The sequence below is a fragment of the Atractosteus spatula genome, chromosome 1 (genome assembly GCF_055471065.1).
Source record: "Atractosteus spatula isolate fAtrSpa1 chromosome 1, fAtrSpa1.hap1, whole genome shotgun sequence".
NCBI lineage: Eukaryota > Metazoa > Chordata > Actinopteri > Semionotiformes > Lepisosteidae > Atractosteus > Atractosteus spatula.
In genome coordinates, this window is record NC_142706.1 from 47,896,832 (window position 1) to 47,922,665 (window position 25,834).

Consider the following 25,834-nt stretch of genomic DNA (forward strand, 5'->3'; position numbering starts at 1 on the left):
TCAGAGGTGAAATGAGAAACAATGGGCTTGGAGAGATCTTTAATCTTTACAGCCCTGACGTGTTCTCTGAAACGGTCTCCGAGTCTCCTTCCTGTTTCTCCAATGTAGATGGCTGGGCATTTACTGCAAGAGATACAGTAAACAAGGTTGCTGGAGGTACAAGATGCTGTCTGGGTGATCCGGAATTGTCCTGAGGGGCCTTGAATGAGTGTGGTGGTGGCTGTGTATTTGCAGGTGATACAGCGAGCTCCGTTGCAAGGGAAAGTGCCTGGTGTGGATGGTTGTTGAGGGCGGTCAAGGGAGCTGTGAACAAGGAGGTTACGCAGATTAGGTGGTCGGCGATATGAGATGATAGGGGGATCAGAGAAGAGGGCCCCAATGGAGGGATCATCCTGTAGGATGGAAAAGTTGTGGTTAATGGTCCTGGGGATAGGAAGTGTGTTAGGGTGGTAAGGAAGCACCAGAGGAATGCGGTTGTTACGGCGGGAGTTCCTGATCAGGTTGATGGTCCGGGGGGTGTTTTTGGCTCGGGCAAGGGCCCTGTCAATCACACTGCTGGGGTATCCTCTGTTGATGAAAAATGAGTACATTTCGAGGGCTTGGTTCTCGAAGTCGATGTCGTCGCTGCATAATCGTCGTAACCTAAGGAACTGTGAAAAAGGAAGAGAGTTTTTAGTGTGGTTGGGGTGAAATGAGCTGTACAGGAGGTAGCTGTGTGAATCCGTGGGTTTGTAATAAACTGAAGTGGACAGTCGGGGGTAGTTGATAGACAAGTGGATGTCTAGAAACGGAAGAGTAGTGGAAGATATGTTAATCGTATATTTGAGGGACGGGTGGAAGTTGGTGAAATGGTGCAGGAAGAACTCAAGCTGATCGTTGGAGCATGTGGCGGCACCGACGCAGTCATCAATATATCGTTTGTAGAGGTCAGGGACATGGCCAGTGTAGGAAGCGAAGAAGCGTTCTTCTACCCAGCCGACAAAGCTTCTTCGCTTCCTACACTGGCCATGTCCCTGACCTCTACAAACGATATATTGATGACTGCGTCGGTGCCGCCACATGCTCCAACGATCAGCTTGAGTTCTTCCTGCACCATTTCACCAACTTCCACCCGTCCCTCAAATATACGATTAACATATCTTCCACTACTCTTCCGTTTCTAGACATCCACTTGTCTATCAACTACCCCCGACTGTCCACTTCAGTTTATTACAAACCCACGGATTCACACAGCTACCTCCTGTACAGCTCATTTCACCCCAACCACACTAAAAACTCTCTTCCTTTTTCACAGTTCCTTAGGTTACGACGATTATGCAGCGACGACATCGACTTCGAGAACCAAGCCCTCGAAATGTACTCATTTTTCATCAACAGAGGATACCCCAGCAGTGTGATTGACAGGGCCCTTGCCCGAGCCAAAAACACCCCCCGGACCATCAACCCGATCAGGAACTCCCGCCGTAACAACCGCATTCCTCTGGTGCTTCCTTACCACCCTAACACACTTCCTATCCCCAGGACCATTAACCACAACTTTTCCATCCTACAGGATGATCCCTCCATTGGGGCCCTCTTCTCTGATCCCCCTATCATCTCATATCGCCGACCACCTAATCTGCGTAACCTCCTTGTTCACAGCTCCCTTGACCGCCCTCAACAACCATCCACACCAGGCACTTTCCCTTGCAACGGAGCTCGCTGTATCACCTGCAAATACACAGCCACCACCACACTCATTCAAGGCCCCTCAGGACAATTCCGGATCACCCAGACAGCATCTTGTACCTCCAGCAACCTTGTTTACTGTATCTCTTGCAGTAAATGCCCAGCCATCTAAATTGGAGAAACAGGAAGGAGACTCGGAGACCGTTTCAGAGAACACGTCAGGGCTGTAAAGATTAAAGATCTCTCCAAGCCCATTGTTTCTCATTTCACCTCTGACGGCCACGACCACTCTAATCTCTCCGTCTGTGTTCTCAAAGACGGTTTTCCAAACTCATACATCAGAAAGACCACCGAAACTAAAATTATTCTGCAGCTAGGATCACACCTTCTCCCTTCCCTTAACGACAGACTACTGTTCTTTTAAATTTTCTCCATTCATTGGAAGTTTCATTTCACACCTCTCTGCACCCATTCTGACTTCACACCTCTTGATTGGCCTCTCTTTCTGTCCCCTGCTCCCGCCTCTCACTCCTCCTCCCTCCCAACCTTTGTTCTCCCGCTACTTTACCTTTGCCTACTGCCCTGTCTCTCTCACACCTGAAGAAGGCTCCACGGCCGAAACGTTGTGTTCTCTTTCTTCTTTTTTTCAGCATGGAATAAACCTATTACTTGTTCCTTTGCAGCCTACGCATGCTGACGCAGCTACCCACCTGAACTTTTGTCATCTATGTTGAGCAAAAAAAGAGTTTTACAAATGTTCCACTAAGACTCAGATTTTTAAAAAGATAACAGTGAGAAATTTAAATAAAACAAATGTGTACTTTGATCTACCAAATCCACCAGTCAATAATGGCTCTAAAGATTTAACCCAGGAACAAGTAAACCCATTTCTAAATTTTAGGACATCCATTTCTTGCTCCATGATCACATGAACAGTATGCTCAGGCCTCATGTTGCATACATTCTTAATTACTGACCCCTCTTTTGATATACCTCTAAACAAATCTGCTTATTAGTTTCCCCCCTCTTCCTCCCACAAACACGACTTTTGTGCAGATTGTGTTTTATTGGGACAGTGGTTTAGCTTTACGGGTCATCCTTTCTTTTCATTTTTAAAATCAGTTTACCAAAAATAAAACCCTTGTGTCGCAGAGTTTGTAATACTGTAGGTACTGTACATAAAGGGTATTTGCTACATTAATGAAGCAGACTTATTTTGCTGTTAAATGTTGTGTTAAATGATTTGCCATATCTGACACTTCACTGAATTCCAAATAAGGAAGCTCAAGAGCTAAACAGATGGGTTTATTTGTACTGGTAATTTTGCTTTGCTTTTTCAATGATGTCTTGACTCACACAGAGCAATTTTTTAAACTACTTTTACCACACCCAATTCCAGAATGGTGGAATATTTTTTTGCTGGATCCAAATTGGGATTATGCCAAATAAAATTGGTAGAGATCCAGAATTTGATACCTCGGCATGATGCTCATCAATAAAAGCTCTCAGTTATTGTCTTGGCTAACAGAGCCTGCATAGCTGCCCCTGTGGTGGCAGGAGAAATGAGGAAACAAATGAAAGAAACAAAGGAAGTATTGCCAGCAGGCAGGTCCACTGCAAAATACAGGCGGAAGAGGTGTGGAACTAAACAAAGACACAAGGATGCATGAAATACAGGGTGTCACACATGTAAATTTCATGATTTCCTATTTAATTAATGGGTGGATACACCATTGGAAGTACAAAGTTAGTTTCCACACTGGAAACAGTCACTGAAGAGAAACCATCAATTACAGTTCAAAGCTGTATACAGTGAGGCATTGCATTCCTTGGAACACTGCCTGTTCTTAAATGTATTCTTCAAATGTATTTGAATTTGAAAATTCAAGAAGTATTTACTTGCCATTTAGTTATACATACAATAAGTTGTAAGCATGTCCAATATTTATCCACATCAGAAATGAGAAACATTATGAAAAGTTTTACATCAATTTCTAAATTATTCATTTTAAACAGTGATCAGAGCAGTTTGTTGTATGCTTGAGTAGTTTCATTAACAAGGATAAAAACATAAGTCCACCCAGTTTCCTTTGTGATTTTAGTTAGGATTGCCAAAATGAATTGACATTATTTTAATTAACACAAGAACATATGTGACCATTTTTGCTGTCTATGAGAACAGCTGCCCAGTGAATAAAGTGAGCTGTCCCAATAATTTTGGAAAGAAAAAAACAGACTCAGTGAATTACAGTATACTGTACAGTATGTCCTGGCAGGCAGAGAGTCACAACACAATCCCTATGACCACCACATCTTTCTGAGCCAACAGTTTCCTCATCTGTATTTCTGCATTGAAAATACCTTGGCAAACTCAAACTGAAACACATTTAATGGTTCACAGCGTTATGAATAAAGAACAGTCAGCTGGTTTTCCTATCGAGACCAAGTTTGTCATTACCTCCCATTTTGCCTTTTCATACCTGTCCTTATTTAAATGCTTGTCAGCACCTGACTTACTTCTGTGGGCATACTGTAACAGTGCAGGGAAGAGGAAGTGCTGAGTAGCTTTATTTAACAGAATATTTTTATTTTATTTTTATTGCAATTAACTTTTCAAAAGTCTGACCTTCAAACAGGTACAGGATTAGAGATTCAGGGTGATCAGAACACGTAGTTCTTTGACATGAAATTTTAAAAAAATGAGGCAGTCAAACTTTAAACTTGACCACTTTAGTTCAACTAACCTGCACTCTATCACGATTTTGCTCCACTTTATCACCTCACATGTTATCACACTGCACGTACTGTGTTCTCACAAGTGATGCTTCTCTTTTTTTAGGCAAAAAAAAAATACAACAGTATAGTGGATACAATATTTTAAAAATATTACTTAAGAAAGCTCTTGGAAACCAGACTTGAATAAAAAGTATTAAAGTTATTACTTTAAATGTACTGTCCATTTTAACGTAAATGGTTTGAACAAAATTCAAAGAAGGAATTCTAATCCTAATTCAGCTTTTAACTGGACATTGAGTTTAGGAAGTTTTCTGATGTATTTGAAACTGCTAAGTATATGTTTCAACAAGTACAATTTACCAACACTTATTTTTTTTCTGCAAGTTTATGATTAAGTCCTTGTGATTAAAAGTTATGTTTAACTGTATTATGAAGCAGTTATGTGGAGAAATACAATTTCACACTAAAACAAAAATATATTATGTTAGATCATAAAGACAGAATAAAACCCACAACTGTAAAAATAAGATCGAGCATCAAGCTGTTAGTAAGAATTTCATTGTATAAAATGTTAAAATTAATGAATCGATATTATATTTGATCTAAGAGACTGCAGTAGTTCTGATGTTTAGTGACATTAAGACTGCACATTCACGGTGTGCAGGATTAAATTAAAAAATTCAAAATCTATGTAGTGGAACCTATTTTCATATTAGAACCCTAATTTACATATTAGGTTATTAAATAAGTTAGAACAGAAATTTAACACTCACCAAAATGTTTCCCTGCTACAATCACATTTTTCAACATGCTCTATAATATCTCGTTTCTGAGCTACACTTAGTGACCTTCTCACTTTAATTTATCACTAAGTGAATTACTTGCATTACGTTTTGGACCCATGTTTCACAAAATAATGATGATGTTTAAAGCACTGAAGAGCATCATGGGAGAGTGTGACATCACAGGAGAAACAGGTATCATCATGTGAGCCGATGACAACAACCGAGAGGAGGAACAGCTAAAAATGGAAGAGCTTGTAGTTTGCGTTAGTGGGGGAAACTATACTTGCCTAACAAAAATAGGTATGAATATGCACAGTATTGCTCATTTTACCGAGTACTTGTAAAGTTAGTAAAGTACTCTTTTAATGAAAGATGAGTGTAGTCCAATAGTTGTCATGGATGTTGGAAGGGACGAACCATGGAATGGCAGGAGAGCAAAAAAAGACCCTATGAGTAGCAGCGAGATGGAGGTTAGCCCGGGCTCAGCTGTTCAGGAAATGCCCTCAGGCCACGGACGTGGGGCGACCTGGTGCTAGGCGGGTCTCAGGACATCCGAACCTCAATGCTGAGCGAGGAGGAAAGTGTTACCCGGAAATATACCCAGACAGAGACACACCGGAAGGACGAGCAAAGCACAGGAAACTAGGGACAGGACAGAGTAATAATGATAATTGCTTACACTTATATAGTGCTTTTCTGGACACTCCACTCAAAACACTTTACAGGTAATGGGGACTTTCCTCCACCACCACCGATGTGCAGCATCCACCTCTAGGAGTAGGAGCGCCCTCTAGATGTAGAGGGCGTGACAATAGTAGCTAGTCCAGAGGCTACTGGCTTTGGATGCTAGATAGTATCTAGTGCACATTTAGGTCCTAGGTTGGAGAAAATTGGAGCACAGTATCTGTATCTGTTTCACTAATAGTGAAAAATTCAGTGTTAAAAGAGCTAGTCATCAGTCATGCAAAATCTGTGGTGCAATCAGCATACCATAGGCATTATGGACTATAAAAAAACACTAAAGTACACAGCAAATAACTCCATATGCATGTTAGTTATGATCTTACTTCAACTGCCAACTTTCATCAAAATGTGTAACGTTTTTTTTCCACAAAGGCAAAGAACAATGGCTATGGTGGTTTGTAATCTTGAATGTTTTGTGAGGTGTTTCAGGTTATCAGTGTTTTACAATAGGTCAGATAGGAAACTGTCTGAAAGCAAACAATGTGGTATTTAGATCTGAAATGATTCCTTGCAAGGTTAATTAAGGACAGGAAGGGTCATCAAGAAATCAGGGACAGGTTTTTCAATAAAAAGTATAACTTCATAGCTAATGGTGTATGGTGACAGGAAAAAAGATCAACAATAGAAGTAGCAAATTTAGACTGCAGTAAAGATGTTATATGATCGCATTATCTTTTATCTCAGCTGCATCTACTCTTCAGATTACAAACAATAGAATTCCAAGAGTTCTGTAACAGTGTTTCTCTGGCAGTGAAATTCAAGAAGATTTCGCACATGTTACCAGTCACATTTTATTATTATTTTTTCCTCTTTCTAATCTTCAAGATTTTCAAGGTTCACAAGACTTTCACAAAACATCCGGACCTGCTTTTAATATTTAGATATTAAAAACAAATAGACCAAATTGGTGTTTGTTAGAATAGATTAATTACACATATTTCAGAAGTTTTTCTAGAAAACTATTCAGAAAAAATGTGAAAACAGTGGTTTAAGAAAATGTTTTTTGTAATGAAGATATAGGTCAAGATAGGGTGAAAATACTTAATCAGACCTAATCAGGTAGTTATATACTGTACTTAGGAAGACAACATACTGTATAGTATGCATTTTTGATGATGTAACATATAATCTCAAGCTGCACTGGTGTCCCCCAAGACTCTATGCTGGGCCCTCTTCTATTAAATTAAAATTCAAAGAGCTTTACTGGCATGGCTGATTAATTAAAGTGTTGCCAAAATGGACACAATTAACAACCTTTGCATACATCACATAAAATGCATCTCTTTACATCCACTCCATAGGACCTCTCATCTCCTCCCACAGCTTATATAACACATCTATGCAATTTTTTAAATCCTTATCTCCTCCCATATTAATGTCTCTCAGCCATCTCCTCCTGGATGCAATTCTATCATTTCAGACTGAACCTCACAAACTTTTCCCCCTCTGCCTTTCCACTCCTCTGCCAAGAAGCTTTGGTGTAATTCTTGATCCTCTCCTTTTCCCCATCACATTTCTACTCTATGTCTGTTCCTGTTACTTCTTCTTGAGCAATATCCACTGGATCCACCCCATCCTCACTAACTCCTCTATACGATTTCCAGTTTAGGTCCTGGTGATCTTCCATCTGAACTATTGCAGCTCCTAACTGACTGGCCTTTTAGCCAGTACTATTCACCCTCTCCAGCTCTCAGTACTCTGCTGCTTATCCCTGTATCCCCTACCAACTTCTCAACTAGACCTCCTCTGCTAGTCCTCCTCTCTCCTCCCCCTCCTCCAGGGCCTGGTCATTCTCCTTCCTGGCCTCACAGTGGTGCAATGAACTGCACATTAAAACAGAACTGTATTTATCTTTAATTGTATTTTTATTTTAGGTATTATTGGATATTTTTGGAAATTGCCTTAGATAAGGGCATCTGCTAATGATATAAATTGTAATAATACATTTATATTAATGAAATTAAAAGAAATTCCTTAAAAAGAGAGATGAATAGATATTTAAGAGACATACTGTACAGGATATCTTCTAACATGTGTACAGAGGAAGTAATGGTAACATTTACATGAACAAGTCCTGACTTATTTTTCTCTCTATGTCAGCCAGGTCTCTTTCTACTGTTGTGAAAGACCAGTATTGGAGTCATCATTTAACAATGGTACTAGGCTCGATCAAGGAATATTCTTGTTCAGAATAGTTGACATAAATAAGAAGAAAATCTTTTCTGCAGAAAAGAAAGTCTTATCTGTAGATTACCTATGATAACATCTTAAGTGTTCATGTATTGACAACATCAACCTAGAAGAATATTTCAGGACCAATAGTGAAACAAGAACCTGATGACGCAAGTGGAAAGGAAGAGACCATGCATTTACAACTACAGATATGATTCCTAGCTGCAGTAACTACAGTAAATCAAAGAATGTATTCACATTCTTTTGTTAAAAGTAGCAAAATGGGATAATTATGGATAATGATAATGATGGCAAAGATAGTTCAGCTCTGTGTTCATAAATGAAAATCATTACACTTAAGCCAACTGACACAAAACTAGGCAGGAAGAATAACATTTTTGAACACTGAACATTGGCGACCAACTTAGTTTTAAAATGAAGTTCCTGTAAACAGTTTAAAGAATTCTCCCACTCACTGGCTTCCCAGTGGGAGAATACGTATTTCCTCCTGTTCTTTATCTACGGAAGTCCTGAAATAAGCAGCTGTGAGCTTGCCAGTGTACACCTTTTCCACTTGCTAATTAGGCTGTGCATCACTGATAAAGAAGCATTCGATTCACTGAGCTCTTCGGGACAGCACCATCTGGAACCATGAGGTCTTTTGGAAATCTCTGTCTTCTTCTAATTTTCCTCTTGTGTGTTGCTTCAGGTAAAAGTTTATTTTTTCTTGTGCCACTTTTAGCTTGCTAAATATAATACTGTAAAACTAGTATAGGGAAGTCAAAAAACTTGTCAAAAAACAAGTCACAGCAAAGCAAGAAAAATCCTTAAAAGAGATTACATAAAATATAAAATAAAGACTTTTTACAAACAAACTCAATGTAACAAATATGCTGTATATAGTATAATGTAAACGTTCTCATAGGTTTATAATAAAAGTAACTGTAATTATGCTTAGTAATTTTAGTGTTTGGTAGCAATATTTCAGATACAGTTCTTCAATGACACTTTCTGGCATTATTCAAAAAATGCTGCAATACTTTTACAATGGGTGTTGAGAATCTGTTCTATAGTTACCAGTACATTTTTTTCAGAATGGATGAAAATAGTTTTAGTTAAAAGTGTTTTTCTTTGTTGCATATGTTCCATTCTCTAACTTTTCATTATCTGGTTTTAGAGTAATGATGGAAAAGTATGTGACCCAGTACTATATTTTGTATATCCATTACATGCAGTCAGCAGATTTAATGTTTTTAAAATTGGTCTGCTTTAAGACTTAAATTAAATAGTAAGAAAAAATAAACTGTTCATTAGAGTATGTTCTCACAGTTTGCTGAAATATTTTTTTTCTGAGATTCATACTATAGTTTATAGATGTAAGTAAAGACACCTTGTTTCTGAAACATAGTTATTCAGTGTAAAAAACATTGTTTTGGGAAATTATTCTAATTTGACAATGACACCTACTCTTAGTTTTATTGGTACATACTGTATTTGAAGTATTTATGCATTCATTTGAACTATTACAGACTTTCCTAACGGCAGACAAATAAGAATACATATTTTGCGCTGTTACTTTTAAAAAAAGTCAAGACACTTGGACATTATTTTTGTCAAATACTTTTACTTGAACATTTTCCTCCAAGAGCTGCAATTACATAATTGCATAATTATTTGTAATTTTCTTCATCCAAAGTGTCAGGAATATATTTCAAGATTTATAAAAAAATATATTCTATGGTTTAAATGCAGCTTTGGTTTTATATTTACAGTCGCTTGCAAAAGTATTCTCTTTGAATTGCAAACGATGCAAGGTTTTTAAAAGTGATGCTTTTTAATCCAAACTTCAGTGCTCACACTTTCAGTGGGTGAAAGCAACAACTGTGAAATGACATCAACAACTAAATATGTTGATTGCATAAGTATCCACTTTTCCTATGGTAAATCTAAATTAGTTCACAAGTTTAAAATAACTTTCACAATTTATGCCATTAGTTGAATGGCCTCTGTGTGGAATAATAGTGCTTCACATGATTTCAGAATGAATACACTTGTCTTTGTGACGTTTGTCAGGTTGTCACATTTCATAGCCAGAAATGTGAATTTCAAACAAAGATTCAACTACAGTATGAAGACCAAGGAGCTTACAACACAAGCCAGGAATGAAGTTGTATAAAGGCACCAATCTACAGAAGGGCCTAAAAAAATCCAAAGACATTGAATATACAGTACTTTTAAGCATGCCAGAGTCTGAACTGAGCAATATCCACTGAGCAGTTGGGCAAGGAAAACACTGGTCAGGGATGCCACATCTTTGAAAGAGCAGCATAATTCAATGGTTGAGATAGGAGAAAATGTCCTTGGGTCAACAATATCCCCATTATTCCACAAAGCAGGTCTGTATGGCATAGTGTTGAAAAAAAAACAAGAACATATTTGTTACGAGTACTGTGTCCACGAGGGCGAGGAAGGACCCTGTGTGCTATTCTGAGAGTTTCCGGAGGGCTGGAGAAAAGGGTAAAAGGGAGAGGAGATCGATGGCTACTTATTCTAGACGCTGGGCTGAAGTCGAAGTCGAGGGACGAAAGGGAAATATCAAAGGCCAGAGGTTCTGTCAGATTGATGGCTATTTTTCTGAGACACTGGGCTGAAGTCGAGGGACAAAGGTCATGTATCGAAGGCCAGAGGTTCAGTCGGGAAGAGAATTTCTCAGCAAATGTACAGTAGGAGCTCCTAGAAAAGGAGTATACCTTTTAATACTGAGTACCAACCTGAGGGTAGTGATGGTTTAAATATCCTGGGAAGTGGAGGGTGATTTAAGTGATGCAGGAAACATACAAAACTTGAACCTTTTAGTCTAAATGCAAAACATTAAATTGGGATTAAAATGAACCTTTCAGGAGCACAATACTTCAAAGCACAAGACCAGACTCAATGTGTAGTGGCTTAATAAGATGAAAGTGAATGCCCTTGAGTGACCAGGTCAAAATCCTGACTTGAATCTGTTAGTAAATCTAGGATAAGTAAGTTATGAAAATTATTGTTCATCAATAAGCGACCTAATACTCCAACCGACCTAACAGAGCTTGCGCAAGTTTGCAAATAGGAATGGGTGAAAATAGCATCATCTCAGTGTGCGAGGCTGGTAGAAACTTTTGTAAAAAGATTTGTGACTGTAATTGCTACCAAAGGTGCTTCAAACAAGTATTGATTCAGGGCAGTGAATCCTTAATCATTTTAGTTTTTAATTTTTAGATCTTTCTTTAGTTGTCTTCCTGATATTTTACTTCTTCACCCATATAATTGTTCAATCTGACCATTCAAGCATTGAATAAAAATATTAACTTTTAAATATATGTATACATCATATGCAATTCATCAAATGGAAAGCATTGGAAGGGAGTAAATATTTTTGAAGGGTACTTTATTTTTGCAATTTTATGAAGCATGTTATAATCCATCTAATCCACCAACAGCACTAAAAGGACTACAAAAAGCAAAATAACATTTTAATATACCTGTATGTTACTTTTTGCAATATATCATATAAAAAGTATACATCTTCACCTGTATAACCCAAGCATCCATGCTATATTTTTGTTCAAATTTGTATGTCTCCTTTCAACACAAGAAACTTATCACTGACGTTAAATTTAGAATAGAATTCGACATCATGAAGAGAAAATACTTATTGTGACATTTTTTGCTTATCTGACCACTGTGCCTTGGTTTTGTTGATCAGCAGTTTAATATTCTGTTTAATGTACAAACACAGGTTTTAAGGTAGGGGAATGTTTCACTAATTGGCTTATGTGATACTAACGTAAATGGCTCCCAGGATGATAATAGGAAATGATACAGTACATACTGTGAATGCTGTGCACTACTCCATATCTTATCATGGATCAGTTTATGTCAGTTTGTATTTTATGGAAGACAAATTACTTCCTCAGGATGTGCACAGGCACATAAAGGCTCTTGTGCATTGGGTAAGATGTAGTACATTACTCTGTAGTTGCCACTGTTTACCAGTATGCAAAGGACTTATCAGTCCTTCCTTTGTGTCATTATTTTGGTCTGTCCAGGAATACATTTTTGCTCAAGCACAGATAGCCTGCACTTGCTTGGTGTTTGTCATGCATGCTTCTGAATTGAAATTCTGCAGCAGCTTGTGTGTTCATGCTAGCATTACAATTGATGTGTCAAGGACTTTGCAATAGCAGTTCTAGCTCACTGACTGTAGATCATACAGTAACATTTAGGTGAGTGTGCCCCGAAGCATTCACTAGTCAATAAAGATACCAAAGGTATGTCACTCTTTATTAAGAGAACGTTGTCTGTTGTCTGAGAAATTATTTATATGATTACCTTCGCACATCAGAGAATTTCAACATTTACACTTTTTATAGACTTTTCCCCATGAGCTCTTCTGCTCTCTATTTGATTTCTGTCAATAATTGTATTGTTGTGTTATATCCCATTTTTGCTTTTCAATTTTCTTTTCCATAGTATGGCTTAGGAGATCCTTCTCTCTTTATCTGTTTTATGCTCTTTGTTATAATGACTCTCTAGTCTAAACCTTTAACGTATTTCTAAGAAATGAAGTAACTGGAGTCCTATGAAAGGACAGTAGTAGTCAACCACACACTAGAGGCCACTAAAGGACCTCTGTCAATTCTAAGTAGGGTTACCCGATGATGATTTTTACTGTATATTGTCAGTTAAGGCTTATTATAAAAAGGGCTTGCACAGTATTAGTGGTGGTGGGGTTTGTAGGAAATAGATTGAAAAGTTTAGTAGTAGAGAGAAGGGAGCTTTTTCTGAAATTTTTTGTGTTATGTTTGTTCACTTACATAACTACATAAAAAAACAAGAGACGGGGCTGTGGTTAATGGTCTAATACTAGAACTTTCTCTGACTCATCAATAACTTTTAGATCAATGCGCACACAAAAGAACAATGAAGTGATAAACATTTGCAAAGCAACTAGTTCATTCAATCACATACACATACCGTATAACAAATACCAAACAGTTTGCTATTGAAAAAACTGATAATTAACTCTAGAACAAAGCTTCTTGTGCTTTGATCTGTTGCCATTGTGTATTTTTTATGCATAGATCTTTGGGACCACCCTAGCCAAGGGTGTGGTCTGTTACTGTCACTTCTATTTCTATTTTCTATTTTGACTTTTCTCACAGGACTTGTCTTGGTATTATAGTCCTCCTCCAGCTGTAATTTATTCTAGAGTGAGTCATCTTAAATTTCAGATTACGTTGATTCTTTTTTTTTTTACACTCTTGAGTAATTTGCTGTTTAGATTAAATGACTTCACAGTCTTGTTTTCATGGGTCCTACTGAAACACTTCCAACACAAGTGATTGCTAAATTACTGGCAGATGCCATAATTTAATATCTGAAGGTAACATTTTATAATATAATATCATATATAATACCAGAAAAATGACTAGTTCTTTCAGGGTGACCTTCTTGTCGTGCATGACAAAAAGCTGACTATGATTGTCTTAGAACAATTTTTGTCATCATTAAAGTTCAGGTTTTCTTCACCTTGACATACACATCTTGTTTTCTATTCTTGATCAATTTAAGGAATACTGAAGGATCGATTTAAGGAATGCACTAGATATTCTGTTAGCAGGATTATCAGTTACATTAAAAAGTAACAATGCACTTGTTTTATCTAAACCAATGCCCAGGCAAACTGTTTTACTAATAATCAAATCTGAGCTCTCATAACATGTGAGTGACAATCACAGAATGCTCCAGTACAGTGTAGTCAATTGGTCTGAATTTACTGAAACAATTAGGACTGTAAACATTGTGAGTACTTAATGGCTGCTAGGAATCAGTTATAACAAGAGTGATATATTCACACTTTTTCAAAGAATACAACATGCAATTTTATTAATATATTAATTAAATGTGCAAAATAACCCAAAACAAGAACATATACAGTATCTCAAGACATGGAAACACAGATGCAGTTTGTGACTTAGTTTGGGAGAAATGCCTATAAAATCGCAGGCTCAGCTATTTTGTAGCTAATACACTGAATATTTATTGAAATTCAGTGGTGTCAACAAAAGCCCAGCTGTATATACAGTATTACTTTGTTGATCAGGCGAACTTTCAAATGGGATCTCATCACAAAATCTTGGGCAGAATTCTGTTACATATGGTATCTCAGTCAAAGAGCTATTTTCAGCTAAATTGTTTCAGTTGTGCTTTATAGACAGCATTGTTTGCTGTTGTGTGAATAAATAGCTGTCTTGTTGTGGAGGTTTAAGATAGTGTTGCAAATTGTTGTGTAGGGACTTAAAATTGCATCATCATAGGTGGTGATTGGTCATGACAACATCAGGTATTGTGGGTATTCCCACATGGCATGTTCTTCAAAGGCTGATCTTTTAGCCCGTCAGTGCATTTGTGGCAGGTGACCTCCTGCCAAGGTTTGAGTGCAGATGAGTTTCTCACTCGCTTAACATTTGAGGTGCAGAGTAAGAGGTGTTAATATGTGCAGTTCATCTCTGGAGGTGTCAAGAGAGCTAACACTTCCTGCTGATCAAAGTCACGTTCATTTTAAGTGTAATAGCCTTGCTTATGTACCAGTTATTTCTTTGGTGCACTTGTTGCTTCTTAAGTTCAGAGCTTTCACTGGTAGAAAACCAACCAAGCTATATTAAATAGCACTAATATAAGGGCCATTACAATTCTATTTCAATAAATCTGTTTTGGATTATTGTGAATTTATTTAATTGATATTTTTATTCAGAGATTTGGCCTCTTTTATACAACTGGGCTTTTAATTTGAAAACTTTGAGTGAAATATCGTGTTTGAGTGTAGGAATGTGATACCACAACTTTCCAGTTACAAGTTCAGAACGTTAACCACTAATCCACACTGCTGTTTATGATTACTGAGTTTACCAGAGCTGACTCTAAATTACCAGATAATTGAACCTTGGTTAGGATTGCCACGCTTGTTGTTTCATAGTATGTAAAAGAAATAGAATCTTTCTTATCTTTTCAGGATTTCAATGAGTGGTATTTTCTGTGGCCTAGCTCTAATCACCTCTAGCAGAATGTCTCTGATTTGTTCAATAATGCCATGGTTGTATCTTTTTTAAAGATTATTTTAGCAATAAACAATAAGCTTGACAACTAGCACGTGCCATTAGTAAGGTTTAGGATGAACATTTGCAATAACTCTTAGTTTAGGTGGAAGTTGTCAAGTTTAATTAATGAAAACCCACTGATTGGCTTTCATTCAATTAAATTAGAAATAAAAGCACTGAAGCCATTACTAACCCTGCACTCCAAGTCGTTAGAAAAATTCTGAAATGAGCTATAGTTACCAGTTCTCAAACCTCTTAAGTAATCCTAATGTAGGTCAGTTACATTTATAGAGAACAAATCATTAACCTTTAATTTACCAGTCTCAACTACATGCACAAACTCTTCTGTGACAGAAGAATATGGATTATTAATTCAGCAGACATTTCTTTAATATGGTTGTGTGTTTAATAGATTGGTAGCTGCCCTACTTAGCAAATGCATGAATTGTTGCCCTCAGCATGGAATCATTCAAGGAAACTGTTAAGTCCACAAATATAATAAACCATCCTTGCTGAGTCAATTCAATATAGTGTGAAATGTTAGATTACCAGGTTTAAGTTATTACAGCCTCAGAGATATACATAATGTTTAACATGTGACATTGTATGATTTCAGACAACTGACCTTCCCTCCCAAATGTACATGGACACTTTCAGTTCCCTCTCAAATGTACCCTTTTTGGAGTCAGGGGTATTAATGATATGCCTCGAGGCCTGTACCATTATCTTGGAGTAATGTGATCTATGACTGGAGTTTTACAAATCAAGTTCCCTTTTGAGAATCTTTCCTGTCGTCATTAATGTAATAACGCTGTATAAGTCACATCAGAAATGTCACTGCTTTAAAACACACAGGGAAGGTGTGGTTTGTCAATAAATGTACTACATAAAGTTAATCAGAGAGCCTTACTAAAAACCTAAAAAGACTAATTCTGATAATGGTCCACATCATCTCAAAGAGAAAGTCAGTTAATGATGCTTGTAATTACAATAAGTCAAGTCAGAAGGATGTTAACTTTGGAATGCTGATACCACTGTACATTGCTCAGTTCTGCATACTTTTATGTATATGTGTACAACAAAATAAATGCTAAAAATAAAATGTCATTTTATTTTGAGCATGGCCTTTTTTCTTATTATATGTTAGAGAGTTTTTCATGCTAACTATCCCAGTAGAAATAACCTCCAGGAAAAGGGTGGACAAAATATAGCCAGCAGCCTGGATCCATCCCATCTGATATCTTTATCCAGGCCAACCATGATTCCCAGCTAGAATCTTCCACCCAAAACAAGAAAAAAAATCATTCTAAGGAAGATTTCAAATGAGGTTAAAGCATCAGTCTCCACCCGTACTTGTGTTGGATAAAACACTAAATATTCAACAAATCTTTGATCTTCAGACCGCTGCCTGGACTAATTGAGTGCTCCAGCTTATTTCCAGGAGGAGTAGTGGTGCATTCTGAGCTGGGGAGCTTTTTGCACTGATAATCACTCCAATCGGAAGAAGAATCAAATTGATGCTTATTACGGCTTATACTTAATTGCATTATGAGGACAGTAATTTACTGTTAGTGAACACTGTATAACTTGATAGAATGTATTACTGCTCACTTAGAATTGGCTGGCTGTATGTTGCTATGGTTAAGCATTGAGAGCCATTAGAAAAATTAGTAGCCCACTGTTGGTATTTTTTTCAAAATATTAGTTTATCAAAGAAGTAAATACTGACTGTCAAGTATTTAAAAAAAAGTTAATTTAATTTACTGTGATAGACGGGCATCCCATCCTGCCTTGCACCCGATGCTTGCTGGGATAGGCTCCAGCTCCCCTCCACCCTGACCTGGTTGACGTGGTTAGCAAATGGATGGATAGATTAAATTCATTTTCTGATGTGATAGGGAAAGCTATGTGTCTACTTTGCAAATAAAGTGTTACAGGATTCAAAAACATAGCTTGAACCAGAAGTTCAAGAGAAAAAAATGCATCAAAGTACACCTGTACTTCTTTTTACGAACATAATTCATTCACAGAAATCCTTTCGTACAACAAAAATTTGTAAAAAGAAAAACCTATTTCCATTCCAATGGGGGAAAATTATGATCCGTTTCAGACCACAAAAATGACGCCCCAAGCAAGACACAGTGATATAATATAGTATTGAAAATGAATGAATGAAAAATACAACTCTTAGAAAATATTTTCTAGAGGCAGCATATAAGTGTTAAAAAGTGTGCCTGAACTAGGATAGATTGTTACGTATGACCACTGATGGAAGCAACCTTACAGGCAAAAATGTTAGGCTGTTAAAAGAAATACAAGACAATGTATCAGAAAAAAACCCCAAACAGAAATAACTTTTGCGTTGTTTTAGAAACCAAGAAGAATATTTTCTGAAACGAAGTAGTTTTGTAGATACAGTTAAAAATCTGGGGTCAACTTCATCAGAGCAAGAGGATTAAATCACCCGGAATTTGTCTCTCTGCTGGAGTAGCGGATGTTCTGTACCACACAAATGTTAGATAACTGAATCTGGGAATGTTCCGAAAAGAGCGTGGGACGTAGAACAGAGATTGATTTGTTTCTGAAAATGAAAAGAAACTTTGCGGATTTTCCTGAATTGAACTCTCAGAATTCACATTTTTCACTTAAGGAATTAGTGACATGAACAACTTTGATTCTAAACTGCAAGGAAAGAGTCAAAACTGCAAAGAAAGAGTTCTCTTCTTTAATACAGTACTGTATGTGTATTTCAGTGTCAAGTCTTTCATGACCAAGTTACTCATTTTCTCCCATCAAATTAGTAGCAAGTATGACATAACAGTTTGCCATTTGAAATGCCTCCTAATATAATATTTGGATAAAAGTATTTTGTTATATTTTTTAACTATTATTGATATTAAAATAGACGGCATGGTCATTTTTATTAAAGTATGAATGTATAATAACATACAGTCCACCTTAGAAAATTACTAGTCTAGAAAGATATGTTGAAATGATTCCAAAGAACAGGCAGGAAAACTCTGTTAATATCTATAAGAGGAAAGAACTAAGGCATTTATCCTCTAAAAGAAAAACACACATCACTTTCTTTCTTTCAGATTTCTTTCCCGTTTACTACTTTAATCCTTAAAAAGTTAAGTCTCTTAACAGTAAGCAAAATACCCCCAAATGCATGCAATAAGAATTTTAAAAATTAAAATGACAAAAAAGGGGAAGTGCTACACACTATCATTTGTGTTCAATTGTATCTCTAATTTGAATGAATTCAACATTCTTGAGCTTTGGGTACTTTGCTATACTGAAGGTTTTTTAATAACACAGAGTACCAGTAAACATTATCATACCATTCGACTATAGTGGTTGGTCTATATTGCAATAAGAACTGTGTACTAAAGAGTTAAATCTATTTAGAAAGGAAAACTAGAATGTGTAATTCACCATATCCTTAAGGTTGGAAAATGTTATTAATGATTTTCTGAAATTCTTTGCTGAAAGGACATTTTGTATTTACAGTATGTGGATGCTCCAAGGATATTTTAAAAGGTGTCTTTTGTTAATTTCATCAGTATGGGCCTTTATTCAACAGAAATTAATGTTTTTGTCAGGATAATGATCCCATTACCAGTGAAAGAGTGAAAGAGAGCCTTATTATTTTTTTGCTTATAGATAATAATTACACAGCCACCTAAATCCAGAATTCAAAGAAATGTAATTAATATAATTACAAAATAACTGGGATAAAGTACAATTACTTGCTACATGCATTTAAGAAAAATACTAAAGATATGCATCTTATCTGTTTTATAGTTCTGTCTGTTACAACTAGTTTTTGAAAAGCATATTGAGGGTCGGTTTTCCTGATTTCTAGCTGAAAACAGGTAGAGGAAAGGCTATTGACTATCTGCAGAAGAACCATTTTGGTGTTCATTTTGCTGTGGCTAAATTAAATCACCCAGAATATCACGACGCTTAGGCCGAACTGTTTGTGTTTTCTTGGAAGCGCCGGGTTTCAGAGAGAAAGAGAGGTGTGGTGTGGGACAAGGGATGTGGTTGGAAAATTAGGTTGTGCGTTGGTGTTTGCGGGGATCTGTGCACATGGAAGTGTATTGATCTGCTGTGACACAGAAGGCCTTTTTCTAGTTTATCAAGTCTATGCTCAAATTCTTTAAAATGTTAGTATCTTTTATGATCAATTAGTTGGTAAGCAGTTGATCCTAACACCCTATTACTGACTTCTGTACAGTTCTGTTACGTAGGCCATTTGTTACTCCAATAAAAAGTGTCTCTACATGCTTTCCATTAAGGTTACACATCTACGGTAGCCATGTTATAGGCCAGCTGTGTTTAGGATATGTCATGTCATTGCATTTAGGGAGCATTGGGTTGGTCAGTCAAGAATATCCTCTGCCTCCTGGAGAGTTTCACTGTATGCTATGTCAGGATTCTCGCACAATCAGGAGAATACTTCAACTATTGACCTTGTGGTAAAGTTACTTCAAGTTTAATGTGTTATGGCTTGTTAGCATTTTTTTCTTTGATTTTTGTCCACAAGGCCACCTAGTTGTGTTGATGGCAGTCTTCTTATATATAAGCGCTCAAGTCTCCAATCTTAAAAGGTGCATCCATTATTTTGTTTGTTAGTAGACCTTCCTGCTACTGTTGTTGCAAGCACAGGTCTGCTGGAAGTGTCTTGCTGCATTTCTGGAGTGTCCCAGGTCTCTGGGATTGGTGATAAATTTTATTCTGATTATTTGTTTCTGCTAGAATATATGGCTGAGTTCCACTTTTGCAGATTTGTAATTTATTTCACATCTAATGACTGGTGTTGCCGCATACTTCAACTCACTGATAGAAATTTGGGTGACGAGGTTTTTTTGGTGTCTTCAAGAGCGCTATGTTTGCCTGTTCAATCATTGCAGTAGTGGTCTTTTTCAGACTCTTTTTGAAACTCTGTTTCACACTCTCTTTATTCTTTTTACACTTCTCAATAACAATACATCTTATCCAGTGGTGGAATTGGGAAGAAATTAAAAGAAATAACTGTGGGAACACATGACAAAAACTTGTGCTGACCAGACAAGTTTAAACAAAATCTAGAAGAAACCAGCTGTTTAAACATCTCAAAACATTAGACATTTCCACCCCCATTGTTTAACTGTTTAAGGTAGTGAATAAGATAATATTATTCCTTTGTGCTCATCCCTTACTCCATGCAGATGTGATATCTGTATCTGCATCACCCCTCAGCCTCATTGCCATCAGTCATTAAAACACTAATAGCTTGGGACGAATTTCTCATCTACTGTTAACTGGACCAAGTCAGAGGTTCTGGCATGAAACAACTTTCACTGGGAAGTTCTAATCCAAGGTCTGTTTTTTTTTGGAAATTAACCTACTGCTTCAGCTCTATACAAGTACGAATACTCTTTATCATATGAGTTGTGTAGCAAGCGTGAATTTCTTCTTGGTTTTTACTTGAAACACCTAGTTTTTGATGGGCAGTGCAACTTCTAGGCTAGAAATAATATTGACCATTCACCATTTGTTAGTGACATACCTTTTCTTAGTGAATGCATGAAAAACTTCTGTTTTAGCAACTTAGCTTTTCAGTCACTTTACAATCCCATTGGTTGGTTAGACTACCTAAAAATAATCCGATTTGAAAACAAAATACTTACTGTATGATTTGAGTTTCACTCAATTTATCCTTTGTTATTGCTGAATATCCTTCTGTTTGCTGTTCCTGAATGATATCATTTAATACATGCATTTGATGATGGAACTTTACTTTTATGGCTAAGTAGATTCTTCCTTAGATTTTTCCTTTATTGTCAACTAAAGAAACACTAATACTAAGGTTAAACTGCAAAGACTTTACATCCATATTCGATACCATTCACACACTATTTCTAGGATTTTTATGTTATGTATCACCGGTGTGTAACATGGTAGTGCAATGGTTAGCATAGCTGCATCACAGGGCTGGGGCCTTGGGTTCAGTTCTGGACCTAAGGTGCTATCTGTGTGGAGTTTGTGTGTTCTCCTTGGGTTTGTGTGGGTTGCTTCAGTTTCCTCCTGCAGTCCAAATACATACTGGTACTGTAGGTTAATTGGCTTCTGCAAAAACTGGCCCTGGTGTGAGTGTGTACGTGTTTGTGTCTGTACATGCCCTGCGATGGACTCGTGTCCTGTTTGGAGTGTTCCCTGCCTGTGCGCTCATTGTTTGGATAGGCTCTGGCTCCCCCATGACCCTTTATTTGATAAATCGTTTAGAAAATGGATGGAAGGAACTTCAAAACCGAGATCAAGACATTTTTGGAGGGTTTGTTTAATGCAACCAAAAAAAATGTGATTAAAACTCATACTATATACTGTCCATATATTGAAAAATGATTTTACCATGCTATAATTAAACCTTCAGATTGCAGATTAATAGAAATATAAATGAATGTTTTTTTCACTTTTTACTTTGAATGTGAATGTTGTCTCAAAAGAGAATAAACTGCATTCTCTTTTGAGAATGGTGCTACTTTGTTTCTGAAGTCACCTGTAAGGGACTTGTAAGTGACCTGTAAGTCATCTGTAAATGACATACTTATGAATACTAGACAACCCTTTTATAAAGGTTATATACTTAGATATAATTAGAAATATAAATATATTTAGAAATATAAAAAATATATATTTAGAATTATAAATATATTTAGAAATATAAAAAATGTCAATATAGTGTCCATAATATTTGCTATTTTAGTTTTTCGAAGAAATGTTTATTTGTTAAAAGAAAACAGATGGTAACAGCAGGGCATGACCCATGGACCTCAGGCTTATAAAGTACACACTTAAGCCTTCACACCACAGACATACTCATGTGAGAGACAGTGAAACAGAAGCACACATATCCATAGAAAGTGTATTATACTACTATTTGAGCTACAGTACATGAATATAATTATATCATTATTAATTTCTTTAGATACGCAATTCCATATTATGTATGCTTTTGTTTACTCCAATAATGAGTGTATTTACAGAAAAGGTTAAAAGATTATGACTTTTCACAAAGTATATAAACTTAATATGGTCAGAAAGAGCACGTACAAATGTTTCCGAAATAACCACATGCAAGACTTTGATGCTTAAAATGTTTAGGAAGAAAGTAGAATACTGGTGTGTATTTTTTCTTTAAACTACCAATACCAGCCATATACAGTTTACATAATATGTTTATGTTCCAAAATTGATATAGTTTATGGTGGTGTATCGTGGTGTTACTTTTTGTCAATGAAAAAATTGTATAAGACGGTTACAAAGAAAGTGGACCACGGTAATACTTTGAGCTTACAGCCTGTCCAAGGTCATTAATTATTAATACTATTAGTAATATCTTCCGTAAAGACTTTGATGCACAAAATATTTTTGCATAATAAAAATATTTATGATAAAGGTGGTAGATTGTGTACTTCTGTCCAACTGAGCAATCTTGCTTTTATAAAATATACCCACTTTTTAATGTTTAATGATTAACATGCTGTAAAGCACAGTTTCAAATTATTAAAAGTCTAAAGAGTATACAACTTAAATTCTTAATTGGAAAAAGATTGTCCTTCAGCAGTGAACGAGATTTAAAACCATGCGTTTTCTGGCGACAGTTCAAATGCTGTACACGAGACGTTAAGCTTTATTAGCTCCACCTGGCGGTGATTCCGGATACTATCATCATAACTGCGGTATTATATGATATGATGCATTATGATGCGAAACGCCCACCGCGTTTTACCGCAGCGTACCCCGCTCGTTTTGAATGGCTGCATCTGTAGGTACCTATTACCTTTTGTTTCTAATAAGTAACTAATCGATATCCTACACATACAGTACCACTTATAAGGCCTGTGTTAGTCATGTACTATTTATTACTGGACTGCTAGACGATGCACTATGATCAGCAAAGCAACCATTAAGTCTCATCTATACGTGCCAATCAGATTGCCGAAACTACACGCTATGGCAGGAGATCAGTACAACCTGCACAGAAATAAATGTTTGCCTTATTAGAAGCAGGCTTTTTGGAGACAAGTCTTTGCGTCATCTCCTCTCTCAGTCTTAGGTTTCTGTTCTCATGTCTTGGCATCCTCGGCTTTGTTGTATTCCTGGATTTTGACTATGTTTTACTGTGGACTTTGCTCTTTGTGCTTCGTCCCTACTATCTTCTCGTCTATGGTCTTGCATATCTACTTGACTAAGATCTTGTATCACAACTATGTTCCTGGGCTGTGCTTTCCTGTTAAAGATTTATTTGTCATACTTTTAGGTTACTCATCTAAGTGATAAGGAATGTAGTTTGTAACTGAGGAGAAATTCAAAGTATTCCTCTACAATAATGTTATTCTCTTTTGTTTTTCAGTGTCAACTGCTGTCAATTCAGGACCTCTGGATACTAAAGGTGAACCAAAGAATGTTTAGTATATCACTCCAGTTGACGTGTCAAAAATTAGATTTTTCAACCAATCACTCAACTACAGTACCACCACTGCACTGAGAGCAGTTACTAGATGAGCCAATCCAGAGACCCCAAAGAGAAATATTTAAAGTAAAAATAAATATTAAAGTGCTTTGCGTTACTTTTAGGATACGTAGCTTAATGTGATTTTTGATAAAGAATGTAATCTGTAATTGGTGAGAAATTCAAAGTATTCCTTCCAGTACAACTGTTACCATCCTTTGTTTTTCAGTGTCAACTAGTATTCCTGCCACATCGAAATCTGAGCAGACTACAGTTGAATCAAAGACTAGTAAGTATATCACTCCTGTTGAAGTGTTAAAACTGAGATTCCTCAACCAATCACTCAACTACCACCACTGCACTGAGAGCAGTTACTTGATGAGCCAATCCAAAAACCCCACAAAGAAATATTTAAAGTAAAAATAAATATTAAAGTGCGTTACATTTAGGATACGTACTGTAGCTAAATGTGATTCTTTGATAAAGAGTGTAATCTGTAATTGATGAGAAATTTAAAGTGTTCCTCCCACACTAGAGTTGCCATCCTTTGTTTTTCAGTGTCAACTAGTATTCCTGCCATATCACAATCTGAGCAGACTACAGTTGATCCAAAGACTAGTAAGTATATCACTCCTGTTGAAGTGTTAAAACTGAGATTCCTCAACCAATCACTCAACTACCACCACTGCACTGAGAGCAGTTACTAGATGAGCCAATCCGGAGACCCCAAAGAGAAATATTTAAAGTAAAAATAAATATTAAAGTGGTTTGCGTTACTTTTAGGATACGTAGCTAAATGTGATTCTTTGATAAAGAGTGTAATCTGTAATTGATGAGAAATTTAAAGTATTCCTCCCACACTAGAGTTACCATCCTTTGTTGTTCAGCGTAGTATTCCTGTCACATCACAATCTGAGCAGACTATAGTTGAACCAAAGACTGGTAAGTACTGTATATCACTCCTGTTGAAGTGTCAGAACTGTGACTGTGATTCCTCAAACAAAGGCACACAATCACTCAACTACCACCAGAGCCGGGCAGAATTCAGTTATCCAATGTTTCTCTACGATTTGCTGTGCACTTACGTGCATGATGACATTGTTATTGGTGAAAGTCCCATCACTGCTGCAGGCACTGTGGAGCGCAGTGTGAACAAGAAGAAAGTGACTCTATGAGTGTATGTTGGATTACACAATCTTCATCCCTCCTGTATAATATAAAAGCTACAATGGTGAGCTAAGTTTATTTACAGATGGCAATTCCTAATTAGAAGGAGGGGGGTCTAAAAAAATAATAATTTTATTGTCTTAAAGTTTTGTTTTCAGATTTATGTGATCTATCACAGTGAATAATACAATGAAGCATTTTGTTATTCCTAAAGAAAAAGATTAATCAGTAGTAGCTCGCTGACAGCCAGCTACAAAGAACATGTAACAAGCTGTCTGACTGTGTGATGTACCATGCTATGGATGAGACAAGTCAATTCTCATATTTTAAGTGCAACTTTATAACACTACCGGTTAGACAATCTAAGAGAAGATTACATCAATTAATTTTTCATCATCATCAATTAATAATTGTTTTTACATTATAGGAACATCACATACAACAAATTCTTCGTACAACTTGACTAATTCTAAAGATGTTGAAAATATATCAGTCCCGTCTACAGCAGAAAGTGGTAGGTAAGAATTTCTAATTTATAAACAATATCTTTCATGCCAGGAATGCATGCAATAAAGCTGAGGCTTGGTGCAATGCAAGCAGTCCATCATACTAAGGTGTTTAAACATACTACTATGAAAACTATACCAACAATCAAGAATATTAGATCCTTATCATTGCAATTGTTCAAATGGGTAGCTGCATCAGCATGAGTAGGCTGCAAAGGAACAAGTAAAGGTTTATTTGCTGAAAAAATAAAAAACACAACATTTCGGCTGTGGAGCCTTCTTCAGGTTTGTAACACCTTTTCTTTTCTTCTCTTTTCAGTGTGGAATAAACCTTTACTTGTATCATTGCAATTGATCAACATTAGTTGTTTTTTTTTGGGTTTAGAAATAGAAATGATTTAATTGTGATTCAAATAC

General features: G+C 36.6%; 1 protein-coding gene across 1 annotated transcript in view; it reads left to right on the forward strand.

The window, feature by feature from the left end:
* The first annotated feature begins 8,667 nt into the window (after window positions 1-8,667).
* LOC148840991 (uncharacterized) overlaps window positions 8,668-25,834 on the forward strand; it is a 38,140-nt gene continuing 20,973 nt past the window's right edge. The window contains exons 1-5 of the mRNA XM_088914686.1: window positions 8,668-8,814; window positions 23,646-23,684; window positions 23,974-24,033; window positions 24,303-24,362; window positions 25,339-25,425. Coding sequence (XP_088770812.1) covers window positions 8,757-8,814; window positions 23,646-23,684; window positions 23,974-24,033; window positions 24,303-24,362; window positions 25,339-25,425 — 304 coding nt within the window. The 5' untranslated portion in view covers window positions 8,668-8,756. The remainder of the gene's footprint in view (window positions 8,815-23,645; window positions 23,685-23,973; window positions 24,034-24,302; window positions 24,363-25,338; window positions 25,426-25,834) is intronic.